At 49.0% G+C, this 17,828-nt stretch overlaps 1 protein-coding gene across 1 annotated transcript in view; it reads right to left on the bottom strand.

Moving 5' to 3' along the window:
* The window catches only part of CCDC50 (coiled-coil domain containing 50), a 41,858-nt gene extending 24,943 nt beyond the window's left edge, over positions 1-16,915 (bottom strand). The window contains exon 1 of the mRNA XM_071437770.1: positions 16,707-16,915. Within this exon, the coding sequence (XP_071293871.1) occupies positions 16,707-16,755 (49 nt within the window). The 5' untranslated portion in view covers positions 16,756-16,915. The remainder of the gene's footprint in view (positions 1-16,706) is intronic.
* Positions 16,916-17,828: the final 913 nt, after the last annotated feature.

The raw sequence follows: 17,828 nt of genomic DNA on the forward strand, positions 1-17,828 counted from the left end.
ACAGGGAAATAAAGTAAAGAGAATTAGCACCAGAAAAACAAAAAACAAACAAAAAAAGCATCAAACAAGCTATGGTAGTCAGGGAAGCATATGAACTTCTGACAGCTTCTACTAGCCAAGGTCTGGAATTGTGGTTTTCCCCCACTCCTATCATCATGTCTATTTTTGTGTGCGTTTATTTCTTTGTCCTTGTTGGCATAAAATGCCTTCTCCACTCTCCCCTCAACCTCCATTTCAAGAACAGAATAGTCCATGCTACCACTGGATCAGACCTTATGTACAAAGCTCTGCATTCCATTCCAATAGAATATATATCATATATTTTTACCAATGCCCACATTGACTGCATCCAGCTAAAACCAAGGGCAGGCATTTGTGTTTACTGTGACTTTCTGTGCCAGGTTAAAGAGTCTGAGAATAAGATTTTCATGGCACAAAGGGCAGGTGCACACTGGCACCTCTCCAAAGCTGAGCAGACTGAGCTCCATGGCTCTCACTGCATTTCTCACAAGGCATTTCTACCAGCTCAGCTTTCACCAACATTTCCAGTTGTTTCTTGTAAGCTTCACTGACTGTCTAAAAGCAGATGCTGGATTTGCACCTAGAAGCCAGATATGGGATCAGTCACAGCATTATGGGCAGGGATAACTACAGCTTCTTTAAAAGATGCTGAAAATGACCTTGAGACAAGTGAAATGGGAAACAGATGAACTCCCTTTGGCACCAGTTTAAAAGCAGCAGATTTCTGCCAATGCCTATCACTTTCCCACTTGAACTTTCAAAGGAATGCTCTACCTGCACTGTAGGAAAACACCAGAGTACATTTTTAACTTGTTATGATAGGCAGTAGGGCAACAAAACACAAGCCACATACATACTGGGATAGGGACAGACACACAGCATCAGGCTCAGCCTTCTGGTGGCAGGTTCACAGCAGCTTCTCTGTGAACCAAAGACAGTGACCTGTCCCCCCAGACTGCAGAATGGGGCCCCTCTTCACAGATCTGCCAGATCTGGGGTTTCTGCCTGCTTTGAGGGGAGTTTTAGGCAGTGGCACCAAAAAATATACACTATAGAGGTCTGTCATTTATTTTTCCCTCAATGTGACAAGCTAAGAAGCTTAACAGCACCCACAGAGGGGAATATCTTCCACTTGAAACACATCACAAAGCAGAGAACTACAAGATGCTTCTGAAGCCACAGAGGGAAGTACAAACTCCTCCTGCTGCACTCCACTGGCAAAACCTCTGGGGAAGACCAAGATTTCTCTTTAGCAGAGCACAGGCACAGCCTAAAAGATAAACTGAAAATAACCCCAAAACCCCCTGAATGCATCAAAAGTACAAGGGGAATTTATGAGGATCCTGTTTGTGAAAGGGTTCAGAGTCAGAAAAGATAAAACATTTCCACTGCCACAAAGGAAATGAGAAAGCAGCTGCATTTCCTAAGCCATGATCCCACAAGCCTTCCCTCTTCTCACAGATGCACATGCTCCACTAGAGAAGCATCAAGACATTACTCCACACCCAGGTATCCTCACAAAATACCTGGAAGAGTTTCTAGTTGTCTGTACCAAGAGATCAGACAATGCTTTACCATAGTCAATTGAGTTTTTGGTTCAGTCTGCACTGAAAGGTGTTTTAGGATGACAAAAGCTCCTAACGTTCAGGGAAGGACAGTGACACGCAGCAGGGTGGAGATGAGGACAAAGGTTACAGTTATACGATCCCACAGTGGCCCACTTTAAGCATGAATAAATCTGGATGGTGTAATTAAGGTTTTGCTGTTGCTTTTTTTCATTGCAACTTCTTTTAAAAAAGGAAAGATGATATGAAACTCAATAGCATTGAAATGCTTCCAGTGGCCATTTCTGTAGAAAGAGAGAAATGTTGCCTTGAGGCACAGATCTGGAAAAGCCACAGCTGAGTCACATGCAGCAGTGCTATTCACAGGTGACAAACCCAGAGTGCTTGGTGGTCACCAACACATGCTTTTTACAGGATAGGGCAAGGGAATCTTGCCCTAGAGACTAATTCTGTGATCCCTGCTGAATACTGCTTCAGCTTCCTAGAACAATTGTGGAACAACCACCTTCTGCTCACAAGAAGCATCATCTGGCTTGCTCAGTGACTGGGCCAAGAAGCACATATAGGCCAGAGTACCCTGGTGCAACTTCCAGCTCCTGACCCAAAGCCACCTGGGTCCAGTGCCATCCCTAAGATGGCCACACAGCGCCCAGACCTGGGGCTGTGCCCTGCCACCGCCTGTCCCACATCCACACAACACTGACAAAGCAAGTGGGATGCTGCCCTGGGATGAGCCACCAAGTTGCAGGGCTTAGAATGAATAGAGGAGCTGGGTCTTAAGCCAGTGATATTGACAGAGAGAGGGAAGCTGGACAGTTACCAGTGATATGCACACTGGAAACTTCTCAGTGTCTAGGTTCCCTGGTGCTCCCATCTCACAGAGGACAGACACAGCATGGAGCAGACTGGTGGGGCAGCAGAAAGCCTTGGGTTTGTTCACACATTTGGAATTATTTAGCATTGCTGAAGAAGCCATTTGGCTGCACACGCTCTCCTGTTACAAACCCAAGCAGACAGCTTGAGCACACAGCCCTCTCTTTGTGCTGCTGTGGCTGCTGGCAGGGCAGGCAGCACAAGAAAACCTTTCGTCACTGTCAGAAACTTGGCTGGGCTGGCTGCCTCCAGCTCATCTGAGCACATTATCCTCAAGTCCCATCAGCCTGAGAACAACGTGCTAAGGAGGATGAGAACATCCCATCAGGAACACAAGGAAGCACTGTCAGCCAGCCAGGTGGCAAAGGATGGGAACACCTGCACCTCCCTAGCAGATTTGGGGCTGATGGCAGTGCAGAACATTCCCTCACAATTAGACCCAGTACCCATGGCACCGAGCCAAGCATGACAGCAGCTGCAAGAGAGGCCAAGGAAACCAATCCTTGAAGACTCACATCCAACAATGAGGCAACTATGAAATTACTGGAGATGTGGACAGGCCAGCCATGGTCTGAAATGAAGTTTCATCAGCACTAGTTCTCATTCCCTGCCCAGTCTCAGCAGGGTACAGCACAATCATTACTAGGTTCTGTGTACCCTGGGTTTGTGCTGAGAAATAGGATGGCCCCAAGGACAACAGACTCAATTTCTCCTCTTTGTATTTAAGATAAAAGAAAGGCTTTGTATTTAAGAGAAAAGAAATCCATTTCCTTGCTCCCTAACTGTATGTCTAAAAAATGAAAGGTGAGATTAATATTACTTTCACTGTTGCAAATTAACTTGACTTCCCATCCCTGGGCCCTGGCTGGGAGCCACCAGGCAGTCAAACAAGCAGCAGGGGTGCAATGAGAGCAGCTACAATTGGCAAGTCCAGCGAAGCATGGAACATTCACAACAGGTTTACCAAGTCTGATTGAGCCAATCTACCTTGGCACAGCAGGGAGCAGACCAGGAATACACTCTGGCACAGCTGTCAATAGAGAAATGCCTGCCCAGGAATCCCAGTGGCTGCTATGGCCAGCAGTGCTGCCAGCTGGGGAGGATGAGGGCAGAAGCATCAACCTTAACAGTGATAGGATCCAAAATCCACGCATGGAAGAGGGAGCTCACTTGTCTTGAGGAATCCCTGAGAGCCTCTCTGCAAGCTCCAAGCACAGATCTGCTCCTCTGGGAGTTCTCACTGGAAATATGCTTTTTGTGTATTGGTGCATCTGAGGCTCCTGGAAACATGGCTGCAGCCCTGCCTTTATGGCTGACATAACAAAGTCCCTGGGTACAACAGTTCAGCAAAATTTCATTAAATAACCTCTTCCATTTTACATTCTGCCATTTTACATTCTGCCACCCATAAAACTAACTTTCCCCAGCATTACCTCAGCTCCACAGCTCAGCATTTTTAACACCTCAAACTGTCTCAAACAGATCAAGATAACCACAAGGGAGGAGCAAAGGCACCCTTAGATGTTGCTAGTGATGCTCAGGTGTGTGCCAAAGAAGTAGGTAACACCCAGGAATGGGTGCTGTGGTGCACCCATTGTGTCTCAACAAGAGGTCAGCCCCTACTGGCTTTTCATGTAAGGTTCACAGCAAAACACCCCCCTCACTTCTGCCTTAAGTCTTAGATCATGATTTGACATCCACTGTGGGTCCCAAGGGCCCCTTGGTTCACGTGGCCCACGTAACGTGTCCAGTATCCGTGCCAGTTCAGTGACCCAGGCACCACAGATGCATGTTCCAAGCATTTCCTTTTGGGTCTTAAAAACCATCCCCACCCCCTCCACTGCCAGCATTTTCCCGACAGCACTGTGTGCTGGGTAATTCACAAAACAAACTAGGCATGAGTCATGCTTAGTTCAGAGCATCTGCAGCTCTTGAATTCTAATCTAAAGGACAGGAGGGAGAGAAAAGACAAAAGTAACATGAAAAAGCAGTATCATCAGCTAAAAATCAGTTTTAGGCCTACAGAGCTGATAAATTAATGGCAAGTATCAAATGCCGCCTTTTACAAGCCAGCAGTCTCAGGAGGATGCCTGAGTTCTGTAGACTCCTGCAGATTAGAAAGCAAGATGGGATCTCTTAGAGACTCTTACCAGCAGGGACTGGTCAGGCCACTCCAAGACAGATAAGCCTTCAAAATCTGGGAATTATTTCCTTGAAACAAAGCCAACCTGACCAAGTAGTCACCCAGCTGGAGGTGAAGAGCTGCCCTGAGGGCAGATAAAACATGCAACTGGGACGTCCCCAGCAGAGCTGCTCTGTGAGATACACGGCCCAGGCTGAGCAACTCCCATTTCTGCCCTGCCTCTCCCATCACAGCAGGAGCTCCTGCTACCACACATGGGCGCTGACAGAGGCTGGACAGGACATGTCTGGCTGCTGCAGTTACACAGATGACATTCCCAGGGCTTTGCTCACCAGGCCTCATCATGCCAAAGAAATCAGAAAATCATGCAGGAAGAAGGTGGATCCCAGACAGAGGGCAGGTCTCGGCAGTCTGAGAAAGGGAACAATTTCTGCTCCTCAGCCACAGCACCAGAGCATCACCCATAGCTGGGAGCTATGAGGCAGCACAAGGAGACTGGGTAACTCTGTGGGGAACCAAACTGAAGGGTCTCAGCCTAATTCTCAAAAATGTAAACATGCAAAATAATAATAATTAAAAATAAATAAACCACCAAACCACAATGTTTTTTTTACTAGCAGTCTTGGCCTGGAAGCTAAGAACATCTTGGGATTTGGGAAGGAGGTTATCCTCTCTGCTCTAAGCTAAATGCCTTGAGGTCAAGGCCATGAGATTTTTGTGCTCTGTCTGCACCTTTCTCCAACATTAAGCTCTCACCTGCCTAACAGTGCTTTAAGAAGGAAGACTGCATTTTGGAATCAAACCCTCAGAACTTCATTATATTTTTTAAGCTGCCTTGGGACAGAAATGATCAACATTCACAAAGTGCCTTCTCCAAGGCTACTAGTTTGGCAGTCTCACTTCTGGTAAAGAAGCCTGCACACTGTACCACAGACCAGTCCCAAAGCTGAGAGAGTATCTGCTGAAGACCTCAAAGCAGAGGATGATGTGCTTGCAGTGTAAACAGGAAGCTGGAGATACTCAAGATAGTGGAAAAAATAGCACAAGACACCTCAAAAGGTTATTCTTTGAGCAAGTCCCAGCCATAAAATTCGGTAAGATTTATCATTCTGCTTTTCTACAGAAGGCTGCCATGTTTTTCATCACTGGATAATTCCACCCAACCTGGTGTCATCTGCAATGTTCCTAAATAAGAGCAAGTCTTCTTATTCCCAAAGCTTAAAACACAACCCATAGGGTGAGAATAATAAAGACCATCTCTTTGACGTCCAGAAGAAAATGCTGAGTTGGTGCATTTCAATCACAAAATCCTAGAATAACTTATGTTGAAAAAAACATTAAGTCATCAAGTACAACCACTGATCTGGCACTGCCAAGTTCACCACTAAAGCATACCCCTTAGTGCCACATATACACATCTTTTTAGCATCTCCTAGAATGGAGAATCTCCCAAATACCTTCCTGTTTCAACCACTGGTCACCCTTATGCTGAAGATGTTTTTTTTAACATCCCATATAAACTTCCCCTGACAGAACTTGGGCCAATTCCTCTTGTTCCATCACTTGGTACTTGGAAGAAGAGGCCAATGGCCACCTGGCTGCAACCTCCTGCCAGGGACTTGTAGAGAGCAATAAGGTCAACCTTGAGTCCTCTTCTCCAGGCTAAACACCCCCAGCTCCTCAAGGACTTGTGCTCCAGACCCTTCCCAGCTTCACTGCCCTTCTCTGGACTCATTCAGCACCTCAGTGTCTGTGCTGTAGTGAGGGCCCAGAACTGAGCACAGGATTTGAGGTGTGGCCTCACCAGTGCCCAGAACAGGGTGATGGTCACTGGCCACACCATTGCTGATCCAGGCCAGGATGGCACTGGCCTTCTTGGCTACCTGGGCACACACTGGCTCATGTTTAGCAGGCTACTGACCAGCACCCCCAGGTTCTTTTCCACTGGGCAGCTTTCCAGCCACTCTGTGCCAAGACTTTCACATGTACCTAAAAATGACATTGAGCCTTAAGAAGTAATGACATCCATGCTTTGAAAATTCACCCTTTTCAGCCATGCCCAGTTGGGTCCCTAGACACAGAATACCCTGAGTCACTAGAACTGTCCAATACTCCCAAGTCCTACAGCCAACATTGCTGTTACAGCTGCTGCTTTCTATTGCAGGGGCTCAATACACAGAATATATTAACACTTTAAAGCAGGGAGCAGATAGATGATGCAATATGTGTTAATGTCTGCAAGTCATTACCTGCCAGGCTCAGAACACCAATCTCTGCAGAAATTTCTTGATTGCCCCAGTGTCCATCTACCTGTCCAGGACTGCCTACACCCAGAAGACCACCAGTGAGCTCAGCCATTGCATTGTGGACCCGCCAGTAACACCCAGGTGGGGCTCTACCACAAAAACCTCAAGGTAGGGATGGCTTGGCTGGTTTGACACCACAGTCAAACAGCAGACCTCAGGCAGCCAAACACTTCACTCACAACATCTGAGACTGTAACTGAGTCTGTGTATGGAAGAAGATAATCTCAATCATCAGCGAGAACAAAAGCTGTTTGTGTAGTTCATCCTGTCCAGCATTGGACACAGCTTCAGTTGACTCAGCTAATACCACATGTGCAAATGGAACAACCAACAATAAAGGCAGGGAGTTTTCCTAGAAGTCAGTTTTAACCACTACCTCCCAACCATGGACCACAGCAAAACAAACAACACTTGACTCCAACAGCTGTGCTTTACCCTTTACCCCAAAGGCAAACTACCATACACATCACTGGAGAGCAGGGCTGGAGTTGCCTTCACCAGGAGAGGTCAAAATCTCTGGGCCACACAGGCCCCATGAGCACCACTGTAACTGTAAGACACACCTTTAGCTGTACCCCATGGATCACATGATACCCCTTTTCTCGAAGGTTTTTTGGTTTCTTTTGCAGACAGAATGTCATGGCACCTTTAAACCCAGCTTTAAACCCAACACCACTCATTTAAATTGGGGCAGGGGAGGGGTAATAGAAAAACAGTCTTTTATCAAGTGCAACTCAAAACAGCCACCCACTCAGAAAACTGCTGGGGCATGGAGCTTGCATCTCAAGAGATTTACACCATATGTACACTCCCTTATCCCACACCCATCTCCAATAGCAATCACTGTATTCTGTTGTTTTATCTGTTTAATTCAGCTTTTATTTCAGCATTTTAACTAATTTTGCACCACACAAAACTTTCGGAAGGATACACTGAGTTTCCTGGATAAGCAAAATTTCTGTTCTCTTACACACACTAAGTTTCCCAGATAGGCAAAACTTCCATTCTCTGATGAATGCACAGCTAAACTCCTTGTTCAGTTCAGCAGTTTCTCTGCAGAGAGCTGGCAGTCCCACTTTGTGGTTCAGGATGGCTTTCAGGAGCCATGGCACCCTGGATTGCAGATATTTCACCAGCATTTCTCAGCCCTCAGGCTGTGGTGAATAACCTCACACAGCAGCTCCAAAGAGGCAGCTGGGAGCAGAGATAATGCAAAGTGTCAGCTCTCACAGGGTTCTCCTCTAGCTTAATCCTGAAAGATAACGTAGAAAAATACAAGGGAGACAGGATGCAAAAAGGGAGGTTTGAACACCCCTCTGGTGCAGCTTCATGCCCTGACTCAGTTTAGTGACTGCTTTACAAAAGGCTGACTGCTGGAAACCTCACACCCACACAGAAGCTGCCAAGTGCCAAAAAAAGGTTCAAGTTCCTCTCTCTAACCCCACAGCATGCTTTTACATGACAGTGACCTGCAGTTGTACAGAGAAACAATAACCTCTGAAAAAACAAGCAGAATAAAGAGTCCCCAGAGATGCCACCTTCTCTTCAGCCTTTGGATGACTAGAGCCAACCCTGAGACTGCTCCATGGCTTGTAGCTAGACCAGAGCTGCAGCTGAAAGGACACACCACAGTGGCAGTGCACATTCAAACAGCCAGGTTTTATCCCTCCAGATCACATACGAGGAGAAGCAAAGCTCCAGCAGGATGGGCCTCTGAGCAGCCTCCCCTGCCAGCTGCAGCATTTGAAGCAGAAGGTATCTGAACTAAGCCTGCAGTCAGCTCCAATTCTTGCACAGATTCCTATCAGCTTCCTTTTCCCTAGAAAGGTGGCTGCTAGGATGCAAGCAAAGACTCCTGTCAGCCACCCGTTCAGCTGCTGCCAGCACTGCAAACTGCTCTGCAAGAACAACCATCCTCTACCCAGCCAGCCGAGGTTGTTGGTTTGTTTCAAAACCCTTCTCCTTCGCTCCACAGCTCCTCACAGGCACTCTCCCCTCTCCCCCCTTGCTTCCCGTGTTTAAGTTCTCCAGGTTTATTGGTCAGCTCTGGGGAACACAAAGTACCAAAGCTGGCCCCAGATCAGTCAAAATTCCACATCTATCTACAAGTCACAAATCAGTAAAGCTACAGCACTAACAATACATGTTCCCTTTCCTGTCACAACCTTGTGTTGGCAACACTACCCTAAGTGCAACGACAGATTTAAAACCCTAGCATACAAGGGTAAAAATAAGTCTCTGACTTCTGAGACCAGATGGACAGGGAGGCAGAGCTCCCTGCATCGTTTTGAAGCAAACTGCTTTGTGGCATCTGAGCCCACAGTTCATATACATTGCAAAGCATGAGGAAGAAGCAGGCTGGCAGCCTTTTCTCCTCTCTGAGAGCACTAAATGAGCTCCAGGTCAGTAAAGGTAATTTTTTATTTTTGCTTTGGGAACCATATCACCTTCAGGTGATATTGAATACTCACAGCTTCTTAAAAACAAGAAAAAGTTAAAAAAAGAACAGTTAAATCAGGACCAAGTTAAGTTCACCTGTTACACAGCCAGAGTTGGTGCTGTGGGCAATGCCAGCTGCCTGGAATACCAGGTAAGTGAGCACTGAGCTGGAGACAAACCTGCTTTTTCCACCTTGCATCAGGGATGTGCGGAATCCAGGCAGGGCTGTGCAGCCCTAGCCAAGGACTCAGTCCCTCCAGCACTGCAATTAAGGTCAGGAGAGCTCAGCCTCTTCCCAACATCAACTTCCTCTGGAAACCTGGCGCCAGGCAGATGGCCTGCAGGAGAGCACAGCCCTGTGAACAGCAGAGCTCTCTGCCTGCCATGAAAACAGCCAACACCCTGGTGCCTTGGAAAATTCCCAGGCCTCCTCCATGCTGTGCTCCACCACCTCACCTCAGCAGCACTGCCAAAAGCTCCAGGAGCTGCTGCTGAATTTAGGTCATAAATCCTTCCCGTGCCACCAGCCAGCACCTCAATAATAAAACTAATACCAGAGCAGAAGGAGAGGCCATTTCTTTGCACCAGGATGCTACAAGTAATGCTTGCTGTAATCAGAACAGATAGATATAATAAGCTGCTTTTGCAGTGCAAAGTCATTGTGCTGTGCAGAGATAGAGAAGCTTTCCATCCACATCAGGGAAGGCTTCCCTGAGCCAGACCAGCGTTACCCCAAGCCATGTGCCAAGTCAGTGGCAACAGTCCCTCTGCAAGGAGCATTTCCAGCCAGAGCACACTCCAGCCTCTTGTCCTGTCTGGGTGTAAAGAGCCAATGCTACACATATAATGCAGAAAGGAATTAAAACCCCTGCCTTCTCACTGCCAGGAAATACTCCTGTTTGCATAAACTTCCTTCCTCCCCTTTGTCCCATTACTTCTCATGTCACTCCTGTCAGTGTCCTTATGGAATGTCTGTGTCTCGGTGTTTTCAAATATTTCTTCACTTATGTCCTTTTCCCCTTTGTCATCACTTATTGAACACCACATACTGAGCCCACATAACATTTCCCCTTAGAGTTGACTCCTCTGGTTACCAAGTTCTGGTTCAGCAGAAGGGCTCAGGAAAGGATGAACGAAAATGCACGCAGGAACTCAGTTTCACTGCACATGGCTTGTCACACCTTTTTTGAAAAGGGAAGTGAAGAAAAGTGACTCACTCACAAACCACTTTGACTTTCTGTCCTGAAGAGCACATAATGCTGGGTGGAGCTACCAAGTGCACACAAACCAAACCTCTACCAGGCTGAAGACAAAAAGATCTCCCTATTTTAGTTTGGCTGACAGAGCATTGTGGCAGTGACATCGTGGGTTGGTGTGCAATGAAAATAACCATCAGCTGATCTTCAGGAGCCTGACACAAAATAATTGGGCAGGTGCAGATGGGCTGTGCTAGCCTCTGAGCAGGCTTTCATCTACACCTTTCTCCCCAGGGAGAGTAACACTTCTGGCAAACTTAATTCACAGGGTGCCTGGGCTTACAGGGTAAATTTTATGAGCACTAAGGCGTGAATGAAGCCCTTTGCTCAAGGTAAGGTTCACAACAGCACTGCCTTGCACCCCTTACACAGCCAGCCTGATGCTGCACTCTCCTGTTCCTTTCCCAGCCCAGCTAAAACATCATCCCTGCAGCCATACAGTGTCAAGGCCACACAACACTCACTCACTGAGCTGTGTGGTATCTTTTCAAGTACTGAGAAAGAAAACAGCAGGAAGGCTCCAATTTCTATTTCTCAAAAAAGAAGTAGAAATGAAATGTCAAGGGACCTTCACAAAGTCCTATACATGTTCTGTGGAAAAGCCAGTGCTGTAAGGTGAACAGAGAGCATTGCTGACACACATCAGCCTCCAGGGAGACTGCAGCTTTCCTGGTGGAAATGTCCAGCAAACGTGCCCTTTGCTCCCTGCAATGCAGCCAACCAGCAGTGAACAGCAGCTGTTGTTATCACCTTCTTGGAGAACAGCTGAAGGTCAAGCCAGCAGTGAGTGTCACGCCAGAAAATGGACCTAAAGCTTCTTAAGTTTTAAGACAATTTCACCAACAGACCATCCTCCTTCCTCAGCCCTTCAGCCTTCAAACCAGCACTACACAGGAGTAGCAGAGAAGGAGCAGGAAGCCAACCAGCTGGGGACACTCTGGAAAGGGGAGAAGGAAGCAGGCAAGGAACTTGTCACTTTGTCCTATAAATCAGCACATTCATGTGAACTGGATGACTCTGAGCGAGAAAAAGAAAGCTTATTCCAGCAAAACAGAAGTTTCACACAGCTCCAAGGCATATCCCATTGTTTATCCAAGTGGGGTTTTTCTTGCACCAGAGAGAGCAGAACTGGCCTTTCCTGCTCCTTGCAGCAGCCATCTCCAACTCCTGCCTGGCATCCTCTGACGTTTCCCATGGCCACAGGAAATGAAAGATTAAACAGAGGCCCGTGGTGACCATAAACACACTGCTCAGTTGGGAGCATTCCCCAGAGACCAGCAATGGGTGATGGACCAAGTCACGATGTTGTATCGTAAACAGGAGAAAACTCCCCGCTGCTATCCCTGTATCCCCAGGAATCAGTGCAAAAATAGGATGTGTCCCCTCTTACCCCCACCCAGAAATCTGCCAGGAACCAAGGAAACATCTCTGCAAAAAGCATCAATGGGAGTCTTGGGGTGTCTTTCTGCCAAAGCTTTTCGAGCAATCTTTTTGCCTCAGCAGAACCTCCACAGCAGCTCACAGAAGTGTTAAGGATTTAGGGATGGGAGGAGGCAGACCTGCTTGTTCAGCTGCCTTTCAGAGCCAAAAGCATAAAATATGCTAATCCTGCCCATCTCTGCCAAGCACTGCAGACCCAGAACCACTGAATGCAAAATAAAACTTTCACCCAGCTTTAACCAGAAGTGAAATGAGTGCCACAGCCTCAGCTACAGAACTCATGCCTGCTGGAAGAACAGATCTCCTATTACCCAGAAGGGCTGGATGTGAGCCAGTGACCTGTGTCTATGTCCCATCACTCTCCACCTCCCCGCTGCCCTCAAGCCATCCATCTTGCCTGAATTTCTCAGAGCCCTTAAACCCTTAAAGGAAGTCACAAAGCAGAAAATCGTGATGCTGCAAGGAAAAATCCCAGCTGGAGCCAAAGGGCATGGGGCAGGTGGCTTCACAATGACCCGGCTGACCCTCAGCTGCTCTCAAAATTGTTGCCCTGATTATACTAATCCAGTTAAAGGCCAATGCTTCCTTCAGATGAATACAGCTGACAGCTCATCCCTCAAAACCATTCCCCTGAAAAACCCCTAAGCAGAATCTTTCCTCATCAGACACCGTGCCAGCCATTCACACTTCTTCAATCCTCTTCCACCTCTGACAGACATCAAATTTCTCCTGTCCACTCTCATGTTGCTGAGCACAGAGGCACCAAAGGCCTCATTATAAGCCAATAACCTCAGTCTGCTCCATGGAAGCCTGACACATTGCCCCTCAGACCTCATCCCCCTCCCCAGTCACTGGGAGGGTCAGTAGCCAGGAGGTTTTTATTGCAGGAGTCTCAGGAGAGGTCATGTTAAGCTGCAGAGGTCAGCAGAAAGGTCTGTAGCTGGGAGGAAGAGGAAGACTGATGCTAAAAGCAAACTTTTATTCAATTTATGCTAAGGCAAAAGAGAGCCAGCCAGACTGCCTGCCCCAGAGAACACCTTGCCAAGACAGAAACTATTCAAGCTCTTCCTGTTTCCCCAAGGTCACAGTCAGAGCTGTATCTTTTACTACCACGTTTTGGATACTGGCCTCTCGGGCAGCAGATTACAACCAGCAGCATTTGAATGTACAGCTCCCAAAAGTCAAATCAGGTGCTGAACAAAGAATAGGAAGCAGTGTGAGTGTTGTTGTATCTCTCCATGCACAGGTGCCACAATCAGCCTTTGTCAAGGCTGGAGCTCCAGATAGTAGTGGCAGGGTCAGTTCTAATCATCAGCCCAGACATACTGCCCTTGCATTTCCTTACAGTACTACTAAAAATAAAATTCAATAAAAACACTTCACCCACTGCAAATTTCCACAGTTCTCCAGAGCTGCACACTACTGGGGCAGAGTTCAGAGTCCTCTCCCATCCCACCCCTCCCTTTTCTCTCCTCACAGAGGATTCAAACTAGCAGGAAGATGAGGAGTCCCTGGGAGAATGCCTGGACCTGGTTTTCTTCTGCTGCTGCCAACAACTGATGACTCTTGGAGACTGCAATGGATGAAGGACTGAGCCTCAGCCTGAGCAGGCAGGCATTCCCTTCACAAAGATGTTGCCCCAGACCTTTGGCAAGGCAACAGCAGACAGGACCACAGGTACATCCTCCAGAGAGGGGTATGGTTTGCACAGCTCCAAAACACCTCCCTTGCAGCTCAGCCTGCCTGCATGAAGCCAGAAATGCCTCTCAAGTCCAAGGGCTCAGTCACAGCTGAGTGCCAAAAGAGGGTGGAGCCCTTCCCAAACACAGCTCCCAGGAATGCATCAGGTCACAAGAGATGAGAGGCAGTTAGAGAGCAGAGCCCAAGACAGTTTCATTTGCTTTATAAGTAGCTAATAAAAATAATGTTTCTAGGATGTTTTTATCACCAAAAGGCTCACAAATGAGACCTCTAGTAAAAAAGATCTACACACACAAAGCTGAGCAATCTCCTGAGGTAGGTCAAAAGAGCAAACAGCAAAGGCTGCTTTGTGGAAAGCAAATATGTCACAGACACTGGGGAGATGAACAGAATGCAGGCAGAGAAGCACAGGCCACAGACTGCAACTAACACCAAAACAAATAACTTACATGAGGTTTACTGACCACAGAGGTCAGATCCACTCTGCTACTCATGGAAAAATGGGTCTGTAACACCAGGCTGCAGCAGCAAGGTGTAGTTCATACTAGGAAAACTGTGTTTTGAGGATGTATTTTACACCAGTAAACCCCTGCCCACAAAATAAACTGGACCAGCTGAAGTGGTTTTCACCAGCACAATGCCATCCACCTCAGGCCTTGAGCTGATATAAATGCTTTTAGAGATAAAAGAGGAAAGACCTCATAGAGCACCTAGCTACAGTTATCAGATCTTCACTGCCATCGCTGCACTGGAATGATCCCACTTTTAGAACAGCTTTTGAGATCAGTCCTGAAAGACAGGGAGAACTCGGACATAACACCTCCTCTCCTGAAGCAGAGTTGGTGAAGAACAAAGTACTCAAACCAAAAGGTTCTTTATTGTTAATGAATGACTAAGCCGACCTTTACCCTAAACAAAGAAAGGGAATGCTTTTTCCAGAAAGATCAACACTGATTTCTCTATCAGGAACAATAAATATTTCCCTCCGTATGGCAGGCAATGCTTTTCTTTCTTTGGCTGGCATTGACACAGAGCACGAAAAGACCTAATCCAAATCATAGCTCAGTCTCAACACTTTCCAAAACAAAAACAAGTGATGCCATTAAACTAAAAGCGTGACACATGCCTGAGGCTTTGCAGAACATGGCTCAAACCTCATCTACTTTGCACGTTGCTCTGGCACACCACTTTAATCCCACTGCTATCAAGTAACAACAGATCGTAGTAAGAGGACACTCTCGAAGCTTAATCCACACTATAGCATAGGTGCAAATTTCCCAGGGACTGGTTGAGTTACACTGTAACGCTGTTCATGTACTTTCATTCACAATGTAAACGACCTCAGCTCAGCCCAGTTAGTTCAATTCAAAAACTAATAAAGGCAAATCAAATCCAGCCTACTTGAATTGTGAATATAAGCATGTACACAGGGATTTAATTCACTTTAATCAACCCACTGGAAAGGTTAATTGGATTAATTTTCTTGAGTTACCAACCATGTGTGGACAGACTCTAAGGATGAGATCTTGACCACACTAAAATGGCCAATAACAGTTCTGCTAATGACTTAACAGGAGGAATATTAACCCCTAAAACATCAGCTTCAGCTTCTGTTCCAGTAACACTGAGTGAAGCATTAAAGGATGACATAAGGTCAAAAGGAAACCCCAGCTGCCTGCGCAGAAACAGGTTTTCTACTCTTGGCCAGCTAAATCATCAAATTCACAACTGCTGTTTTGTAAGAATTGAAATTTGAAATTTGAAAAAAAAATCACCAGTGGGAAAAGAAACAAGTTTAAGGAAGTTTGGGTTTTTTTAGGCAGGAAACCATTGCTCTCTATTACAAGAGAGTAAATCTAAACTAACTTGATTATGACAGAGCTTCTACTGGTTTATATCACAAATCACTATCAGAAAGAACAAACTATCTCTTACAAAGCTTTCTAAACCCAAAGCAGCTCCAGGGCACATTTAATTGAGCTCAAAGGCTCACGTGTGAGGCAGGCACTGTGCTAGCAGGGAAGCCAAGGCCTGACAGAAGGTGAATCCGTGCTCTGAGCACAGGCCAAGCCAGCGGGACCCCTGGAAGCGAGGGGGGCACGGGGGGTCTGCGGGGCGGGAGCGGCTGCTTGGCGCTCCCAAGCCCAACGCAGGCCAGTCTTCATAAATACCAGTAGGTTAATTGTTTGTAAGCGGGGCCTCAAAATCACCAGTCCCCCTCAAATCGCCAAATCTGTGGATATCCACAGTTCTACTCCCATTTTAACAACGGCCCGAGCGGAGTCTCCGACCCCGGCCGAGCCGTAACTGCCAGGGACAGACAGACGGACGGACAGACAGACATCGCTGCTGGTCCATCTCCCGCAGAGTGTCACGGCTGCCTCACCCGCCGGGGGAGCGCAGCCCCGGCCGGCGCCCCCAGCCCGGCTGCCCGGGCGCGGCGGGGGGAGCGCGGCGGCGGCGCCGGCGGCAGCCTCGGCCCCGGCGCAGACAAAGGGCTGCGCCCTCCCTCCCCCAGCGCCGCTCCTCGCTCGCTGCTCCCGGGGAGCAGCGGCGCTGCCAGCCCGACCCCCGCCGCTCTGCCGGGGAGGGGAGCCGGAAGCGAGGCCAGCAGAGCGGCCACGGCTCCGTGTCCAGCCACTGCGGCTCTGTCCAGCCCCTGCCGCTGCTCCGCCGCCGGCCTCCGCCTCTCGTGCCCTCCCGCCACCCGCCGGACACCCCGCACCGGCAGCGGGACGGCCCCGGGCACCCCGGCCGGAGCACGGAGCGCCCCGTCCCCTCCCGCTGACCCGGCTCCCCGCCAGCGCCGCGAACCGCAGCGGCGCCTGGAAATTGTAAAATGATAACGTTTAAGAAAAACCACCCCAAACCAACAGTTTCTCTCCTTGCCTCGCTCCCATTTCCCCCACGCCGCCCCGTCCCGTCCAGCGCCCCCTCCTCCCCGCGCCGGGGTGAGCCGCACCTTCCTTGACTCCGGGCAGCTTGGAGTGGTCGATGCCGATGCCGGCCATGGCCGGGCCCGCGCCCCGCTGAGGGCGGCCCCGCTGAGGGCAGCGCGGCGGTGCCGCCCGCGCCCCGCACCACAAAGTTGGGAGCGGATGGAGCCGGCGCGGCCGGGCCGTACGGCGCGGGAGAGCGGACAGAAAGCGCCGGGCGGGGCGGAGCGGGGCCGCCTCGCCGCCCCTCGCCCCCCTTCCGGGGAGGCGGACGGGGGCGTCCCGGGCTGCTTCCCCCTCCCCTTCGCCGGCGGGGCTCGGGCAGCGGCTCAGCGGGACGGGCAGCTTCCGAGGGCAGTTATTAAAACATTTGGGGTTTATTATTGTTATTGTTATTATTATTGTTTTATTGTTTGGCGGGGTGTTGCCTTCTTTGAGGCCACGCCGGGAGGCCGGGGCTGCTGTCAGAGCTCACGGATAGCTCCGCTCCCCCGGCGCTCTCCCGTACCGGGTCCGGCTGCCTGTGCCCCTCATCCCCAAAGCAGCCACCCCCTGCTCGCACTGTTCCGCCGGCCTGGCAGAAGCAGAGGTGTCCCGGGGGAGCCTCGGAGCCAGTGCCCAGCCGTGCCACGGACCCGCACCTTGTCCCTCACGACGGGGCGGTGTTGGCACGGGCACCTCTCGAGGAGAGGCGAGAGATTCCCGGAGCCCTGTGAGAGGCCTGCGGGTCCCGGCAGTGCTCTGCCACACACGGGTGGTGCCCGCTCTCGGCGGAGATGGAGGATTTACAGCTGCTGCCCACCTTGGTTTGCCGCCAGCAAAGAAACAGAACGAGATGATGTTCCGTGGGCACAGGGGAGAAGATAAGAGGAAGAGGATTTGGGATTTAGGGATGTCTGAGCTTCTCTGGGCTGTGCTCAGCACAACAGTCACTCATGTCAGCTGTTATGTTTGATCATAATGTGTGACGCTGAGGACTATGCAAGAAGAAGAAGTTAATATTGCCACATTCAAAATTAGTTACTCCCAGCATCTGTTCCAATGACCCATGGCTCCTGTGCCACTGGTGAGCATTGGGGATACAGAGGCTGAGCCCATTTCCTGCTCCCCCTCTCCAACAGGCTCTGGGAAGCTCTGCCCTGTGGGAT

The sequence above is a fragment of the Agelaius tricolor genome, unplaced genomic scaffold (genome assembly GCF_023055355.1).
Source record: "Agelaius tricolor isolate 1412-34295 unplaced genomic scaffold, bAgeTri1.0.p SCAF_12, whole genome shotgun sequence".
NCBI lineage: Eukaryota > Metazoa > Chordata > Aves > Passeriformes > Icteridae > Agelaius > Agelaius tricolor.